Raw genomic sequence first — 18,952 nt, forward strand, 5'->3', positions numbered from 1 at the left:
CTCCCACCCTTAAGCAGAACTATTCAAATGTTCATATATTTATTAACCTTTTTGGCTCTGAAAGTAAAAGTGAGGATTGGCTACCTAACAAGAATATTTGCTTTGATCAGGGGTATATAGAGGAAGAGGTCACCCTTCATAGTATTTAGTATTATAGGTAGAGATAGTATTTAACAAGAATTATTGTCACTATGAAGATAAAATATTTCCTTTTTAAAAAGGAGAGTGGTCGTGGACTTGTACATGACACTTTGCTGTACCAATCTGTTCATGGCATATTTTGAAACAAAATAAATATTCTAGTAATTAGCAATTTGCCAAGCATGTATTAACATCAGTATCACACCGTGAACATTGAAAATTCAGCTCTCTCTTAAAAGTACCTTGGGTATCTTCTGTTCTGAGCATAGAGAAGACTGTGGAATCTAATAATTTGGTAGTAATCATAGACAAATCCTGATTCTTTAATGGTTACAGTTCTACTGAATATTAAGTAATGGTATTTTAAAAATCTGGATAGGTGATAGGAAATCATTGGGATTATTGGTGTTTATTATTGTTTTTAATATGGTTTTTTCCACTAGTAAACTAGCTGGTTCTTTCTGTCAGTGGAACATTACACTTTTAGGTTTATACAGCTATAAATAAGGGACTTTTGGAGACAATCTTCAGAGGAAAAAGCTGATAAAATTACTTTTTTTGGCTTCAGTCTTCCATCTGGCTCCCTTGAAGAAGTCTACCTTTTAATCAACTGATTAGATTACCTTTGATCATCATAAGAAGTTAAGCATAACTGCAAAGAGTTTATCACAGGAATGTATGACAAGAAGGAGATTATTAGTGTGGTACAGAAGGTTAATAGTTTTACCAGACAGGAACACCAGATACAACAAAGGAAACCAATAAGGATATGTTCACTCTGTGTTGTGACTTTTACAAACAGCAGGCCAAATTCTACTCAGTTACAGCTACCTAAATCAGAGTAACTATTGATTTAACTGGAATTACTATGGATTTATATTTATGTAATTGCAAGCAACATTTGGCCAGCTCTCACAAGTTTAGATCAATTATATGACAACATTGACAGTGAAGACAGAAAAAGGAAAAATTTCTAGTACTTACCATTTGTGGCATACAAATAGGCTGGACACCAAAGTAGGGCAAAGATTTTCACTGGAGCTAGATTTTCAAGATATCCACTCCATTGGCCAGAAATCACAAACCGCAGCCCCTGGGAGCTGCAGGCGACTGGGCAAATGTAAACAAATGGTCTGGAATACAAAAGAAAAAGTGCCAGGCTGCATTATCTTTTCTGCATAGCCCTGCTCCTGTCTCAGGGAGTCCTAGGGGCTGTGGCAACCAGATGTGTCCCCTGGTAGCACAGCTTAGATGGAACTTTGGAGCTACCAAGGAGTCAGGGATGGAGAAGGCCTGCCAGGGCCCAGACACAGTGTGGCAGCACAGAGTCTCTGCATGGATTGCCCTGGCCATCCCAAAGTATCCACTAGGCTTGGGGGCAGCCCTGTGGTCTTTTCTGTGGATGCCAGACTCCAATCCCCTGATGGAATAACATGGCAAGGGTGCTGAGGGGGACGGGGGGGAATCTTCCATAGGTAATCTTGCAGAGGAGGGGCTTTGATGTGGGAGGGAATGATCTTGGCCTTACACAGAAGCATTAGGTAGGGTCTGGTATACTGAAATTCCACTGTTATGGATTTGTGTTGATGTGTCAAGCAGTGGAGAACCAGCACAAGAGAACTGCAAATCCAGAGGAGACCTCTGCATAACTCTGCTCTGCTGTATTTCAGAGATGGTAGAAGTGACCATATTGGGAGTATGTGTACCGAGTATCTATGATGGAAACCCACAGGGGACAAAACCAATGTAGGAGGGATTATCAGGCCGAGTCCATTACTTTCAACTGTATACCCAACAATACACAACTGCAAATCAGCTATGTGGATGACATAGGCATGAACTATTGTATTGGTGCTGAGGTTTCCTTCCCTGATCACTTTGTGTCAGAGCAAAAGCTTGTAAATCTGAGCAAGGCTTGAATAACAGGACTGGGCCTGTATTTTGCATACAGTCCTATTTATCATTTGGAAAAATAGATTTATGTGGGGTTTTTTTACAAGGAGTTTGTTTTAAACGGTAACAGTATCCTAGTTCTTGTCAATTGTTCTACACTTCTGTGGCTGATATTGAGGGGAAAATGTGTGGGTATTTTGCACATACCAGGCTTTGATTTAATGTGACTGTACTGAAGCCCTTTAGAATTTACAAAGTTGCAATCAGGGACCGGAGGCATACCCTAGCATGGGGCTCCACCTTGTCCCTGCCCCAGGTTGGTGTGTGGAGCCGCTTTGTTGTATAAGGATGTGAGGTGTGGAGATAGAGGCCAAAAGAATTTAGAAGGTCAGAGCTCTGTAGTGCAGACTGCAGTTAACAGCAGACTCCAGTTTCTGTGTTATGTAATGATTGAGTATTGTTAACTACAAGCTCTCATTACTTTAATACAATTAACAAATTTTTTTTTCGGGGGGGGGGGAACGGTGTAATGGCAGGGATCATAAACATGATTTATCTGCTGGGCTTCGGGTCACCATTGCTACTTTTTTGGGTGGACCAAGGCCTCCCACTCCTGGACCAGTACTGCCTGTTTCAGTGCAGACTGGAATCCATCCTGGAAGAGGAAGGACTAAGTCTTCTTCCACCAGAGCAGAGGACTTGGTGTGGGTGGGAGCCCCTTCTGATACCACCCCCAACAGAACCATGAAAACCATGAGAGCAGCAAAAAATGTATAAAAACTGAGATTTGTGATATCACATAGCTGCAGGGTTTGGAGCACTAAGGCCCTGTGAATTTGCAGCTGTTCTAAACTGCTCTCCATTGTTTGGTTGAATACATACATAAGATTTTGAACAAGTGTATTCACTGCTGAATACATGTATATGGCATAACATATATGTGTATTCATCTCATCAGTGATGCACAAATTCCAAAGAACAGTGCATAATTAATAGACTGCTCTTTGTTCACTTGTGGTGAAATATTTTCAGAGATGGACTAAATTAGCAAAGAATAGGACTGGATAGTCAATTTTTTGCAAAGCCCAAATTCTCTGAGTGCTGTAATTGCCAAAAACTAATTAGCTCCAATTATGGTCAGACACTGCGCCAGCAGTCTTCAGGTTGTGCAGTTTCCTTGCTGGATTAAGCAGGAAAAGTGACTTTTGGCTGTCTTCACTGTACAATTCATAAAGAAAATAAATTCCAGTAGAATCACCTTAACATGGTGCCAAAATATAGACTCCCTTCATTATACCAGAATCACCAAGAGCTAAGTAACCAAAACAGTTACAATAGGACTTAATGCACTGGAAAATATACTATACTTTAGGTGGGAGAAAACCATAATGCTATACCAGACAGCTGCCTTGTATACCTTCATGCATCGTTTCCCTCACTGACATTTTTTGGCCAACTGAAACTTTTGTCTGTCCCCAAAATATGTTTTTAACTCTCCAACTCAACATTGCATTGTGGGTGCACTGCTCAGAATGATGCATCTGAAACTAAAAAGAACATTTTAGATTGAGCAGAGTGTTGAAATTTGTTGAAATAACAGTTGGCTGCCCTCAAGTGGGTATTCATCTTCTGCTTGTGAACAGCTCCTTAACTTTCGCCTTCTGGCATGTCTCCAAGTTTTTCTTTGCTTTCTTTAAACATTATAGAGGTTGACACTTCCTACAAAGATTATAGCATATTGTATATTTGTAAACAATTAACTTTGTTTGAAAAGGAGATAACTGGACTTCCATGAAACACACTTCCTACCGTATCATGCTAAAACCCGATATTACACTTTCTCTACAAAGATTCTAGAAATGCAGGGCCAAACCCTTGGGACTGGCTCTCTTTCTCCTGGTTCAGCATAGAGAGAGCAAAAGTGGTTTTAAGTCACATTTATGTCTACTTGACATTGGGCCCATGGCTTCAGAGCTAGAGGGTTTTGATTTGTTTGTTTGTCTGTCTGTTAGTTAAAAAGTCTGGATCAATATGTGATGTTCCTTACTGGAGTCCAGACAATTTAACCATCCCTAATTACAGTGTACATGTTAAGGGAAAGAGTTAAATCAATGTGGAACCTTAACCATTTAATGCCCAAAGTTATCAACCTTAATTTTGAATTATGAAGGTTTTGATGCGGGGGAGGGGTTGTAAGGGAAATATAGCAATGGTAATGCCTATGTCCAAGATCCCTGTGGCTAGTGAATTAGCCCCAGATGTTGTTACCATTTGCTAAGCTTCACTAAGCACTGCTAATTAGTTTGGGTTTATTAAATAAATGTTTCATTAAGGAAAGCAATAAAAACATGAATGCCTGTATTTTTAAATGGTGATTATCAAGGCTGAATGGAATTCAGCCTTTTTCCAGATGCATTCTGTTGGCACAGGTTTATAAATGGACATTTGGTGCTTTAACAGAAAGAATATAGCCTTTTTGAGGAACACCTCACCCTTATTAGAAACAATGCCAGAGGAATTCTATTGTCTATTCTTCCTATAGGTAAATGCTTGGTATGAACAGCAAAATATGTCTGATAAGCAGACAATAAGAAAAACACCCCTCCTCCTTTGCTGCTTTGAGCTTTTGTGCATATTAGGCTGTCTGAGGATTTCTCTAGGTTTTCCATAAATTACAGAAATGAAACCGCTCAGCCAGTTAGGTTCAATAAAAGGGCACAAGGCACATCCAGGACTCATAAGAACATTATATTTGTTACATAACACTCTCTTATGATGTTAATATTCAGCAACAACTAGGGATGTAACAAAGGTGTTATTCTCAGGAGTTCTGGTAATAGACTGTGGTCTGTGTTTCCTGGGTCCAGTCATATGACAATGTCAGGGGTATGAAAGGTACATTACTCCTATCTTGTGATAGGGTTATAGCCACTGACTTCAGTAGCTAACATTAAAAAGGAGTGCTGAGCATCATTCAGCAGCACTCTTTTAGGGTGATTTATGGAATTGCACTGACAAACTTCATTCCCCGTCCAGTCTTTCTCAGCCTGAGAGACCTTGAAGGAGGCAGCAAGAAGGTTTGTAAAGTAGTAAAAATTGAGAGCTTCCAGTGTAGACACAGAGGACTTTTGTGATGGAAGAAACTAAACACCTACTTCCTGTGTCATAACAATTAATATTTTGATAACTATATAAAACTAGCCTGTTGGAGCCTAAGATCCTTATAATTGGAGTTGAGTAGCTATGACAAAATGTTGTTACTTTAAGAAAAGGATACAGAACAATACAGAAAATATTATCATGCCATATTCATCTTATATATTATGTTCAGTATTCACCTTATGTCAAAAAAGATATATCAGAAATAGACAATATCAAAATAATGGCAGTGAAACTGATTAGAAGCATGAAAGACTAGAGTAGAAAGGAGATAAGTAAAAGTTTATACAATGAATGTATAAGAACTTCTACACTGATCCAGCTAACATGGAAGTCAATTGGAAGACTCTCTTAGTGTGTGTTTGGATCCTGCTCCAAATCAGATGCTCCTATTTATCCTTTCATGATAAGGGAATGGGGAGACACTAAATGTAAAACTCATAAAAGGAAATACTTTACTGCAAAAAGTATAATTTATCAATAGACTCCCTGCCAATAGATATTGAAGAAAAGAACTTAGTAGGATACTGTCTAATCCTTTTTTGTAAGAGTAATATCTGTAGTTCCACATACGTATAAGGGGTATCAACCCTCATGTTTCAGGGCACGAGCCAGCCAACCACTAACTGCCTGGGTTTAGGATGAAGCATCCCCTAGCGGCATGTTACTGTGTAATTATCCATTATGGGAGTTTTACAGGTTCTGCTGAATCATCTTGTACAATACTGACCACTTTCAGAGACTGTCCTCATAACCTTTTGTACTGCCTTTTGCACTCTACCTAAGGTAATTACTATTTCTAAACTGCTGATTCAGCTACAGAGAGTGATACCTGATTAAAGTGAGTTTCAAGACATTAACACAGTGAGAGAGGGAATGTCTCTTCAGAATATCCCTGATGGCTAGCACTAGGGGACTTGTCCTCTTTACAAAATTTTCCCAATCCTGAAATGGTTTTCAAGATCATTTATTGAAAACCATTTCAGGTAACATGATTTTGCTGTCAGGGGATGCTGTCTGTGATTGGGGAGAACTTCTGGAAATGTTTAACAAGCATCTTCATGACTATGAGCCTAATGCTAATCTTATTTAGGTTATACGCGCTGGTGAATTAATGCATGGACCTACGGGGCCCATGCCCAGGGATCCTGGCCAATTTGGGGACCACCAGCACCGGAACTGTGCCTCTACCCCCTGTTCCTCCTTTTCCCCCCGCCCCCCCGAGGCCGTGTCCCCTGGCTAGGCCAGAAGCCAGGTCATGGTAAGAGCCACCCAGGGAGCATTTCAGTTAGGGTATATACTGAAGAGTGATTTAGCACAAGCAGCAATGAGATTAAAGGGCATCAGGAAAGGAGTCAAAAGAAAAAAGCTGAGAAGAAGAAAATAAATGCCAGTGAAAGTATTTTGACATTATTGGTGTAGATGAAGATTAATTTAAAAATAACTCTAGAAGAATCAGCAGATTCTCCAGTTTTTTATGTATGAAATCTGAATCTCATCAATCTGATAGCAGAGGTAGCAAATGTGAAAGCAATGTATCTGTTGATAAAACTAAATGATTTATTTAATGGATAAAAGATAAACTATCAAATTATTGTGGCATAAATGTTGGCCAGGAGGCCAAATTCAGCCATAGTAAACAGGTGCAACCCTACTGAATTTGATGAAGTTGCACCCACTTGGTCTGTAAATCACTATAATTTAAATCACCGTTCAGCTGATTCCAGCCTTTAACTCAAGTGAGATGCTGCATGGTAATCAAGAACATAAAGGAAAAGAGGGTTGTTTTAATGGTTAATTTCTAACACAAATAAAACACATGCTAATAAATGAATGGTGGACAAAGCCACAGGTTTGCAAAGTGTTTTTGTCGGTGTGTGGGTTGTGTGTTTATTTGCCTTAGGGGTGTTAACGTTTTGTGTTTTTTTGAGGAGGGGAAGTAACATATTCCCAAAAAGTCCTTAGATCCCTCTCTCCTCCCCAAGTCCTCCCTCTCCTAGCCACCAATAGATGCATGTACAACAGGCCTTTTATGAACAAAAACACCTGTGGATTGTTCTCATTTTTGTGTGTGCATTCTTTAATATTTCAAAGTGCATTTCTTAGTGTAAGCAGTGTCAGGATGAGCTCCACCCTGACATCTGGTGGTGAGGTGTGGCAAGTTGTGGAAAAGAACTTCAGGGGCCGATCTCATTTGCATAGGCACACCCACCATGCCTAGAATGAGACCATAGCTGCCCAAATGGTCACTTTGGCTGCTGTGGGATCCCCAGTGTCTCTGTTATTGGGGCAAGAAGAATAAATTGTTATTACCCTGATTATGGGAACTGTGCTTGGAACTGTACGTGGCCTTTTGTTATGATGGAGGGATTCACCATCAACTAAGTAGCACTCGCTAGGCAAGGGTCATGGGTTCCAAAACTGTGTGAATGGAGAGAGGCTGGGGACAAGTATTAATACTTGGTGGCATGGGCCCCTTGGTAAGGGCCTTACATGCTAATTGCACTTCCTCCTCTCTCCACTGTGGAATATCAGAGCTAATTTTGATTTCATTAGAAGTCTAGTTATAGGCTGCTGAGCTCATTTTGGGCTGACAGTGCACCAGCACTGGGGCTCCCCTACTACAAGCTGAATTCACCTAAGAGCTGAAATCACTGAGTGTTGTGTTAAGTAGTGGGGGAGCCTGAAGATATATTGTGGAGCAGTTGGTGGGCCGGCTGGTGGAGCAGTTTGTGGATGGCAGGAGCTGCTTGTGGGCTGTGGAGCTGAGCGAAGGAGTTCGTGGGGCGGCTGGCGGAGCGGAGCGCTGCTATGGAGCTATGGGGTGGTCAGCTTCAGATCATGTAAGGTGCCTCTTACCCCTGTCCCATTTCCACCCAGGTTGGGAGGTAAAGCTCCGCAGATAAACTTTCGAACTCTGGGGCTGCCCTGACCAGGGACCGAGACTTTTGGGGCATTGGACTTTTGGGACTTTGGGTGATTTGGGGTTGCTGGTCAAGAACCAAAGGGAAAAGGGCATGCCCCAATTTGCTTGGGGTGGGTTTTTTGCTCATGGGTTGTGTTATGAATCCTGTTGGTGGTGTTTCCCAAACATAATGCCACATTGTTTCTCTCTGTTATTAAAAGGCTTTTGCTACACTCAGACTATGTGCTTGCGAGAGGGGAAGTATTGCCTCTTGGAGGCGCCCAGCGGGGGTGGTATATATTTGTCCCAGGTCACTGGGTGGGGGCTCGAGCCGGTTTGCATTGTGTTATTGGAATGGATCCCCTAGATATTGAACCCGGCCCTTGTTGCTGCCAACTCTGACGGGCAGAAGGGTTACATTAGCATATAACTCATTACAAAGACAGACTGGTGGGTGGTTTTTGTTTCTTTGAGGTCATTGCTAAATATTTTGGCCTCCGGGCCCTATCCCCATTAATTCTTGAACAAGGTTAACTGAAATATTTATATATGGTTGTAGGATTCATACTTGACAAATACTTTGAAGATATTGTTTCCAGCTTACATTGTAGAACAATTTTCTTATTCAATATCAACAGCAATTTTTTTAATATCATCTACAATAGGTAAAACCATGCTACAATTTTCCTCAGGTAATATAGTTTTTTAGTTTCTCTTAATATAAATAGGTCCACAAACTGTGTAATAAGTACACAGGCCTGTAATCATGTTTGAACAGTGTTTTAGATGTAGTGAAAAAACATTACAGTGGACATTGTTTTATATTCACTTTTCCATATGTTGATTCTGTCCATGTGGCTGCAAGCAAAATAGGCAGTCTAGTTCCAGTAGATCCAGAAAAATCAGATGTGAATACTATGTCCGATTTAAAAAAATAAATAAAAAGCAGGTACAAATACAACCACTGTCCAAACCCCTACAGTAGAATGCGCACAAGCCATTCACCACTCAAAGGTCTGATCCTGCTTCTACTGACATCAATGGGAACAGGACTGGTGCCAAAAATTAAACTATGGCTTTTATGGTAGATGATCATAGAATCGTAGGACTGGAAGGGACCTCAAGAGGTCATCCAGTCCAGTCCCTTGTGTTCATGGAAGGACTAAGTATTATTTAGACCAGAGGTTCACAAACTGTGGTCCGCAAGCTCCCTTTGGGTAGTCCACAGATAGTTCCTTCTAAGATACGCGCCTGGGCAGCTGCACATGACAGAATGGAGGGCCACCCACCTAATTAGCAGAGCCATGCAGGCCTGTTGCAACAGTGTTACACTGTTAGCTCATATTTAGCTTGTGATCCACTATGACCCCCAGATCCCTTTTCGCAGTACTCCTTCCTGTGCAGTCATCTCCCATGTTGTATGTGTGCAACTGATTATTCCTTCCTAAGGGGAGTACTTTGCATTGATCCTGATTGAATTTCATCCTATTTACTTCAGACCATTTCTGAACCAGTTTGTCCAGATCATTTTGAATTTTAATCATATCCTCCAAAGCATTTGCAACCCCTCCCAATTTGGTTTGGCTGCAAACTTTATCAGTGTACTCTCTATGCCATTATCTAAACAAACAAACAAACAAAAACAACTAACCACAAATTAGGTAATTACATGCCACAGTTGGCTTTGGTTTATCATATGTATAGCAACAATGTCAGTCAGGAGGGAGGTCTGTATTTGCAAATGCCAATGGCAACTTCTAAAATCCTCCAGGTAACTCCTGCTTTTCGAAGCTAGTCTGACCTAAAGCCAGAGCAGAGAGGTAAGCAACAAATAACAGGTCAGACACCGGAATACATATCTGATAACAGGCAGTTCCTATATGTTCTAAACAATTAAGTACAGCTGTTTGAGTGTGCATAGAGTAAAAGGGATGGATGGATGTTTTTCTTGTACTTGCTCCATTCAGCAGGTACAAAACAATTAACAAAAAGATATCCACACCAGCACTCATAAGTTGTGGGTGCTGGGATTTACAGGATCTACATTTAGTAATTTGTTAGATTTCAAAAATTGTCCTCAAAATTGACCCAAAGCATCCAGCTTCTGCTGTATGTAGCGAGAGTCTGAGGATAAACTGTTTGGACTTCCTTCAAGTGACAGGTGCATCTGCCGTCATGTAAGGTGTGTGATTTCTATCAAGTCACAGCCTAGCACACTGCTACGTTGGGGTTGTGCTGCGGATTCCATCTACTGTATAACGACTGCTTTCAGAGCGCCCGCTATGAACCCCCCCCCCCAAGCTATTGTGGCACCAGCTGAACAATTATATGAAGAGCAGCCCAGGAGGAAAGGCTCACAGTCATCCAGATGTCTCCCCCCACACCTAGTGAGAGAAAGGGATGCTTCAGCGCAATGCAACCGGCTGGCCTGCTGTGTGCTCTCCGCGGCTCCCCGCCGCCCGTGCAGACACATCAGCAACTACAGCGGCTTGGTATATCGTGCCCGTGCCGTAACTTCGCAGGGCGCTTTGCGAAGCTCGGCTCCTAAAACCATCGGCTCGCTTCTGTGTGTGAACGCCCCCCACTCACACTTCGGGCCTGGAAGAGCCAGGGCGCACGGGCAGGCACGCTGCCTCTGTACACACGTCAGTGCCACCCACCGAGCCGAAACGTGAGCCCCGGCCAGGCCCGAGAGGCAGCAGCAAGACAAAGGGGGCGTGAGAGGCCCGGCCGGCGGCGGCAGCGCCCCGCTGATGGGCGGGCGCACGCGGCAGCTCAGGCCCCCAGCCCCGGCTGCGCCCTTTGCTTTCCCGCGGGGCGCATCTCTGCCCCGCAGCGGAGGAGGAGCAGTCCCGCTGTCCGTCCGCAGCCCGCTTGCATGGACGCACCGGAGCGGGGCGGCCAAGGAGACTTGCTTCCCAAGCTGGTGCTGCTCTTTGTCCTCGCAGGTCAGTGGGGAAGGCGCGGGGCGGAGGTGCCGCTTGCCGGGGGCTGGGGGGCGGCGGCTGCAGGGGTGCCGGGGGCTGGGTGAGCGAGGCAGAGCGGTTCGGAGAAGCGGGCAGGCCAGGGCTGCACCGCGTCCACCCTGCAGCAGCTGTTCTGCTCTCCCCCTGCCCACGTGCCAGGGCTTGTCAGCCTCCGGCAAAAGCCCGCGGAACGCCGCGGTGGAGGGCCACGGGGGAGAGTTCCCGGGGCGCTTCAGCGGGATTCCCCTCTCGCCAGCTGGCGCGTGGCCGGCCCCGTCCCCTGAGGGGTTTCGGTGAGCAGGGCTGTCTGCCTCGGACACAGAGCGGCATCCCCCCGCCTGGGACTCGGACCAGCCCTTTTCAGAAGAAGGAAGGGGCTTGTTTGGCAGACGTGGTGCAGTGACTGTGGAATTGCTTAACCCAGTTTTACTAAGCGACTCTGAATCCAGGCAGCTTTTCTTTCGCACCAGGATGAGCAGTTTTCAGTGGATTACCTGCAGAGGAAAACCCTGTGTATTCCACCCCGGTGCCACTCCAGGTTTAAAATTGCCGATAATTAGAGCAAATAAAGTAAGGGCACATTTTCCCTAGCTCTGTCATCTGCTCCTGAGAACAATTACATTTGTCTTTACTATGTTGATTTTTAAATTGATAACAATCGCATTTAATTATCTTTAAAACTAATTGAACTAAACCAAAATAATAATAATAATAAAAGCTTCTCCAAACATCCTCCACTATGCAACATGCTCATGTTGTAGTAATTTAGGACCCTATCCTGCACCTGATGAAGTGAGCTGTAGTTCACGAAAGCTTATGCTCAGATAAATTTGTTAGTCTCTAAGGTGCCACAAGTCCTCCTTTTCTTTTCACTTTATCCTGTTTCTCTCATTTTATTACAGTAGATAATTAGTTTATGAGCTATTTGTAGTGTAGGCTGAAGTGGATGTGCATTTAACCTTTTAAATATTAATTGCAATTAAATAAAACCTGGAACCTCAGGAAATTGTTGTCTGTGTTCAGTCCAAACTCAGACCAGGTGTAAGCTTCCATAGCTCCATGGTTGTATCTGTATGAGTCTCTTTTGCAGTCCTTCGACAGTTGCAGTACCACAAATGGAAGCACATTGGCAGTGCTATTGCAGACAGGTGACAGCATTTTTATCACCTGCCATGTAAATTTACACAGAGGAGGTGTACATGACATGGTAGGTTTTAAAAAAACAAAACAAGAAAACCAGTCCCATGGCAATGGCAGCCATACGGCAGTGGTGGGCAACCTGTGGCCCATCAGGGTAATCGGCTGGCAGGCCGCCAGACAGTTTGTTTACATTTGCATGGCTGCCCACAGCTCCCGATGGCTGCCCACAGCTCCCGGTGGCTGCGGTTTGCCATTCCTGGCCAATGGAAGCTGCGGGAAGCGGTGGCCAGAATGTCCCTGCGACCCGCACCGCTTCCCGCAGCTCCCATTGGCCGGGAACGGTAAACCACGGCCACGAGGAGCTGTGGGTAGCTGTACAAATGTAAACAAAATGTCTGGCGGCCTGCCAGTGGATTAGCCTGACGAGCTGCAGGTTGCCCACCATTGCCATACAAGGAGGAGGCGCTGCAATGGTGGGAGACGTTATTTAAAAAAAAAAAAAATGCTATACAAATCCCGATTACAATGGAGTAGCTGCCACTTAAAGTGGGTCTGAATTTAGCCCAAGGGGACTAATTTACCTCATATTGCCCTCATTTGGAAAGTACTGAGGCCTCAAATCAGGAAAGAATCCCTATTCAGGACCGTACTCTTTGGGATTTAAGGATATGGATAAAGTTAAGCACATGCTTAAGTGCTTTCCTGACTCAGTAACTTTAAAATTGACAGTACAATTATCAATCAGAAGCTACCGAGATTCTGTGCTTTGTACAGTTAACAATAAAGGATAGCACTGTTCTTTCACATAAGAGTATCTTGTGTGTTGGCTGATAACTTTTGCCACTTTTGGGGAAGTTTCATTATTGTTGATAATTTAAATTGATAATTTGTTTCATTTGTGTTGCTTGATCAAATAATTGATCATCTACATTCTTTGAATGAGAAGAGTGTGTACAGGACATTTCTATGGGATTCCTCGCTTACAGACAGCCCCCCAACCTGAAGCAAATACTCACCAGTAACTACACCCGACACAACAAAAACACCAACCCAGGAACCAAACCCTGCTACAAACCCCGATACCAACTCTGTCCACATATCTCTTCAAGGGACACCCTCATAGGACCTAACCACATCAGCCACTCCACCAGGGGCTCGTTCACCTGTACATCTACCAATGTGATATATGCCATCATGTGCTAGCAATGCCCCTCTGCCACGTAGATTGGCCAAACCAGACAGTGTCTATGCAAAAGAATAAATGGACACAAATCTGACATCAGGAATCATAACATTCAAAAACCAGTAGGAGAACAATTCAATCTCTCTGGTCACTCAATAACAGACCTAAAAGTGGCAATTCCTCAACAAAAAAACTTCAAAAAACAGACTCTAATGTGAAACTGCAGAACTGGAATTAATTTGCAAACTGGACACCGTCAAATTAGACCTGAATAAAGACTGGGAGTGGTTGGGTCATTACAAAACCCCATTTCCCCCATACTAATTTCTCCTTACTGTTACTCACGCCTTCTTGTCAACTGTCTGTAATGGGCCATTCTCTTACCACATCAAAAGTTATTTTTCCTCCCTTGGTATCCTGTTGTTAATTGATTTATCTCGTTAGACTGACCTCACACTTGGTAAAGCAACCCCCATCCTTTCATGTATTTATACCTGCTCCTGTATTTTCACTCCATGCATCTGATGAAGTGGGTTCTAGCCCATGAAAGCTTATGCCCAAATAAATTGGTTAGTCTCTAAGGTGCCACAAGGGCTCCTCATTTTTTCTCAAAAAGGAAATCATGCCCATTTTAAGTCTCTCTAATGCTGCCAAAAATTAAACTAGCTTGCTCACTCACTCACTCCCCCTAAATGAGCACTGCAAGATTTTTAAATCCCTCCTTATCAGCTAGGTGACCCAGCACCAGTAAAACCAGGAGGCAGTGATTGCTGTAGCCATGTAGATGATTGTTGTAGGATTCTTCCACTTCCTTTGCTTTGTTGATTATTGTGAGGAAGCAAGGCTCTGAAGCATATGGGGCCTGACCTTACTGACAGGAGAAGCCCCACTGAAAACTAATGCAGAAATGTCAACAAGGGCTTAATTTGTAGTTGCATTGGGGCAAAAGTCTCCAAATAAAACCCTCAATTGCACTTGTGCAAATCCATTGTCTTCCAATTAAGCCCTCAATGGGGCTGCATGTGTTTAGCTAAGGAATTAATTTGGCTTGTTGAATCTTCATTACTGGGAGTTAATGACCTACAAGATGGAAAGAACCCAAGTAGACTCCAGAGCCTAGGTTGGGTTTATGACAGTTAGAAAAACATCTTGATGTGTAAACTTAACAAAATTACACTGGAGATCAGTGAGATGCAATAAACTTGGAACACTGCAATAACAGTTTTACAGAGCTACTTTTTCAGAGGAGAACCTGAACTTTGGATTGTGGCTTTTACTTAGGAGGACTGGTTTGTTTCTTTAAAAACAACAACAAAACCACTGCTAGTGAAAAACTTTTCTCTTTCTTCAATATGTGGATATTCATTCTTTGTTTGCTAACCTTTTGATTGTATTTCCTTTTACAGTTTGATTATTCTGTCATTCCCAGAAAATGACACATTAAAAGACTGGGAGGGGTGAGGGCAAAAGTTGTATCCTTCTCGTTAGGCGTTCCCTGGGCACAAAGGTGTTCTATAGTGGTGTAGCCAGCTCCTACACTACCCTGCTCGTGGCCTCTAATACAGAGGATGAATTGGAGACAGGGTTAGTGGGGGAAGAGTCAAAGTGCGCTGTGCTTCAATTGTTCTTAGCTAGCAGATTGTGCCTTAAGACAATGGGTTTCCACTGTTGGAAATTTGAAATTCTTTTTTAAAAAACAGAGGGAGAGAGCCCATATAGCCAGACTGAAAAATACAGATATACAGTGGCACCTGAAGATGTACTCTTCAAGCCAGTTGGAATTCTGCTGGAGTTCGGATTGCAGAGTCAGATCAAACCTCAAGTGAGGTCCTATCAATGACTGGTTCAATGCAAAAAGCTGCTACAATGCATCTTCTTTAAAGCTTTGCTGTATAGTTTTTTACTATTGAGAATGCATTGTTGTTTTTATTCTGCAGAAGATTGTCTTGCTCAGTGTGACAATGACTGCAAAGCTTACTGCTGTGATGGGACTATCCCCTACTGCTGCTCCTATTATGCCTATATTGGGAATGTCCTTTCGTAAGTATTGTCACTTCCTTGAGAAAATTGATGCCCTGTATTCGTGGTTTGCTGTAAATTTAGGTTATTGAGAACTGTTTAGCAATAAACATTTCAAGATTGTTTCCTGCTAATAAAGTTATAAATATTTCCAGAATAAAAGCCCTTAATGGTCCCATGAAATCGAAGTGTTGTATACTTTTAAAATATGTATTCATGTCAATAGATTTGGCTAGATCATCAGCTTGTGTAAATTAGTGTAAATTCTTTGTGATCATTGGAGCTACACTGATTTATTCAAGCCCAGGACAGACCAGAACAAAGGCATTTGCTAAGTGGGCTAGATTATTGTAAATTTGATCTTCCTGTTTTGAGCATATGTCATTTGTTCATGCTTTGGAAAACTGGTGTTTTGTCTTTAGTTAAAATTCATTGTAAACATTTTAGATTAGGGTCTGCTGGTCCTTTCATGTTCTAGTGTGTGTTGCACATTGTGGTATGTGTAAAAACAACGGTTGCTGATGGAGCGGAAACAAGGATATACCCATACCAAAAGAAGTGCAAGGGTTAAATTTCTCCGTTCAACATGCATGTATAGAAACAGATCCCAATCCTGTAATCAAATCCACTAATGCAGATCTTTGTCCCCAAGTGCAGCCCTGTTTGAAATCAGTAAGGTTTCTTGTAGGTGTACAGGTCTGCACTAGCAAGTCTAATTGTAGGCTCAGTGTCTAAATGTAGTGATAGCCAGTAAGTGTTCCACATGTGCATCAGAACAAAGCAAACGTTAAAATATATAATGGTATTCTGTGATAAATTGCACTGCAAATTGTGTTTAGCAATTGCATCAATAGTTTCTATTTAACTTTCAGAATGCAAGCCGTGAGAGTTATTTGTTACATATTCTTGATCAAAACCAGAGTAGCAAAGAGACGTATATCATGCCTTTAAAAAAAAAAAAATTCTTCTGTTTTGGTCCTAGAACATGGGGAGTATATCAGTGTTCCAGTCAGCATACTTCATCATGCTTTGAAGGAGCAGGCATATTGATATTATCTTAATTTATCCAAGGCCTTTGGACCAAATTAGAAATTTTTTAGACAAAAGTACATAATCTAACAATAGAGTGTCAGAATCTTGTATTCCTCTGGAAATAGGTGAGCACGTATTCAAGATTTCCTGGTATTGTCTGAGAATTAAAATAGGTTCTTGCTTCCACCCAGGGGATAAAATGTTCCAATTTAATTTTCTTTTCTATGTAATAAAAACTCATTCTAAGGACGTTTCCTCATTTTTTAACAGAGAGAGAGAGGGGTTGTTGTTTCTGAGATCCCTATTCCAGCTCCAGTCTGTATTTCTTGCATAGAGTGGTGGGAATGTTAGCAAAGGATATCAAATCAGAGACAACCATATCGTTGTTGGGTGGGCCTGAAGAACAATTTTAATCTTCCACTGCCCCACAAACCTAACCAATTCTGCCCTTCCTGGTAACAGTGCTCAGCACAGGGATTTGGGGAGGGTCAACAAAATGATTCCTTAGCATCCTGCAAGATTAGACCCATTTTATATAAAGGGCGGGGATAGGAGGAAGACTTCAGGTCACAACGCCTTCAGCTGCAGGAGGTAGAGCCGACCTGCTTTTCTTGGTGTTTATGCATTGTTTCCAATCTGTGTAATAAACAGTTTTGCAATGGACAGTTATCTAACATAAGTTTGAGACCTGGGAGTTGCTGGGCCGGTGGAGGATTTTGTGTGCATTTGGATGAATTTTACCGCTTGATAGAACATTGCAAACACTAATTGTCACGGCATTTCTGTGAAGTAGGCATCTACATTATTCCAGTTTTTACAAATGCTAAGATACCAGTACTGATGAGACCACTATAAATGCCAACAGAGAAGGAGAGTTTAAGATAGATTAAGTGACTTGACTGAGCCCACACAGGGAACTAGGTAGTGTCACAGCGAGGGTTAGACTGGTGAAGTTTCTACAGTCCATTACACCAGTCAGTCTCTTATTTTATTGAGCTGCCCCTCTTTGTAGCCAGAGGCCATGCTGAGTGCTTAACAATGGAGCTGTCTCAGTTGCAAGGGACTGTCTGGGAGAGATTGCGTTACTAAATCCTGTGCCATCAGTAGCATCTTAGGTAGCACCCTCAGCCTTAGTCGCACCCACAGCTCTCAGTGGGTCTGGCGTCTTCCCAGAGCTGGGTGAATAATGGGGCAAAATGTTGAATAACTTAGTCACAAAATGGTGTGAAATAAGCCAAATAATTTTTTGACGACTGGTTTCAGAGTAAAAAGAAAAGGAGTACTTGTGGCACCTTAAAGACTAACCAATTTATTTGAGCATGAGCTTTCGTGACGACTGTCATTTGACCAGAGCTAGGTCCTCCAAAAAACTGAGGGACTTCAAGGTGTGGGTTTGTGTCCCAATACACCGCTCCTGGGTAATGAATTCCTTGGGTATTTAGGAAAGTCACTGGCAAAGGTTTAACCCTCGTGATCCGTTTATATTCTCAGGGATATTTTCACAAAAGAAAGAAGTGGAAATGTCTACTTAAAAGGTAGACAAGAATATGAAAGCTGAGATTGTCACTGATGTTCAAGGCTTCAGAATTAGCGAGAAGGGGCACTGCAAGCTTTACAAATCTAAAAGCCAGCTCGGCATAGCCATCAGTCCAGGCTCCTTTGTTTGTCAGGGCAGTTTAAGGGATGTATTTTGTTGCAAAGATTATGAAGTCCTTTGGTAAAGGACTGATTATTTTGAGTCCTGCGTGGACTGAAAAATACAACACATCACTCCAGTGATACCAAAAACCAAATGGAATACAGGGCAAATAAAAACCTTAGAAATCTGTGATTTGCAAAAGAGGATGCTGAACAAATCCAAAAGAAATGGTGAGAAAGTAGCAGTCTGATTAGTGAATTGACAGGTATTATGTGAACTTCAGGGGAAAATATTTTTGTTACTGTCTGGGTCCTGCATTTTGTGGCAGGAAGGAAGGAAGAGGGACAGAAAGAATGTAAGGAAAAAAGGTAGATATGTTCAATCTAAAATGTTTGTGCATACTCCAAGCTGCAGAACTGGAAAATAAGAATATGTAGTGGCAGAAAGTATGGCATGTGCAGTAAGATATGTGATATCAAGCAAAGGGTACTTCTGACTGGAATCAGTATGTAAATGAGGAAGGTGACTGACTGAGTTCAACAAGGGTTGTGATAAACAGGGATTTTGTTCATTTCAGATATCAGTGACCTGGAATAAGAAATGTATATTAAGTTGATTCATGGTTTTGTGTGGACAGTTGATATGAAGAAAAGTGCATGAACATTCAGAATGTCTTGGATAAACTAGGAGTATGGGCAGAGACCGGGTTTATGTACTTCACAATAAATACAGTGAAATTCAGAATTCATAATAAATTCTAAAATGTTCAGCAACCGTTGGCTAAGAGATACATTTGCATCTATATTGTAAAAAGTTTTACAATCTGCTTCTGCTTGAAATTAAATCTCTTTTAATCAGTGTATTTCAACATTCAG

General features: G+C 42.2%; 1 protein-coding gene across 5 annotated transcripts in view; it reads left to right on the top strand.

Moving 5' to 3' along the window:
• Positions 1-10,722: 10,722 nt before the first annotated feature.
• The window catches only part of CYYR1 (cysteine and tyrosine rich 1), a 105,270-nt gene continuing 97,040 nt past the window's right edge, over positions 10,723-18,952 (top strand). For 3 of the 5 annotated variants that reach the window (XM_073363052.1, XM_073363069.1, XM_073363078.1), the window contains exons 1-2: positions 10,723-11,046; positions 15,325-15,427. In XM_073363052.1, coding sequence (XP_073219153.1) covers positions 10,977-11,046; positions 15,325-15,427 — 173 coding nt within the window. In that variant the 5' untranslated portion in view covers positions 10,723-10,976. The remainder of the gene's footprint in view (positions 11,047-15,324; positions 15,428-18,952) is intronic. The other 2 variants (XM_073363059.1, XM_073363042.1) reach the window with 2 other exon arrangements.

Source organism: Lepidochelys kempii, chromosome 1, assembly GCF_965140265.1.
Source record: "Lepidochelys kempii isolate rLepKem1 chromosome 1, rLepKem1.hap2, whole genome shotgun sequence".
In the NCBI taxonomy this organism is placed as follows: Eukaryota; Metazoa; Chordata; order Testudines; family Cheloniidae; genus Lepidochelys; species Lepidochelys kempii.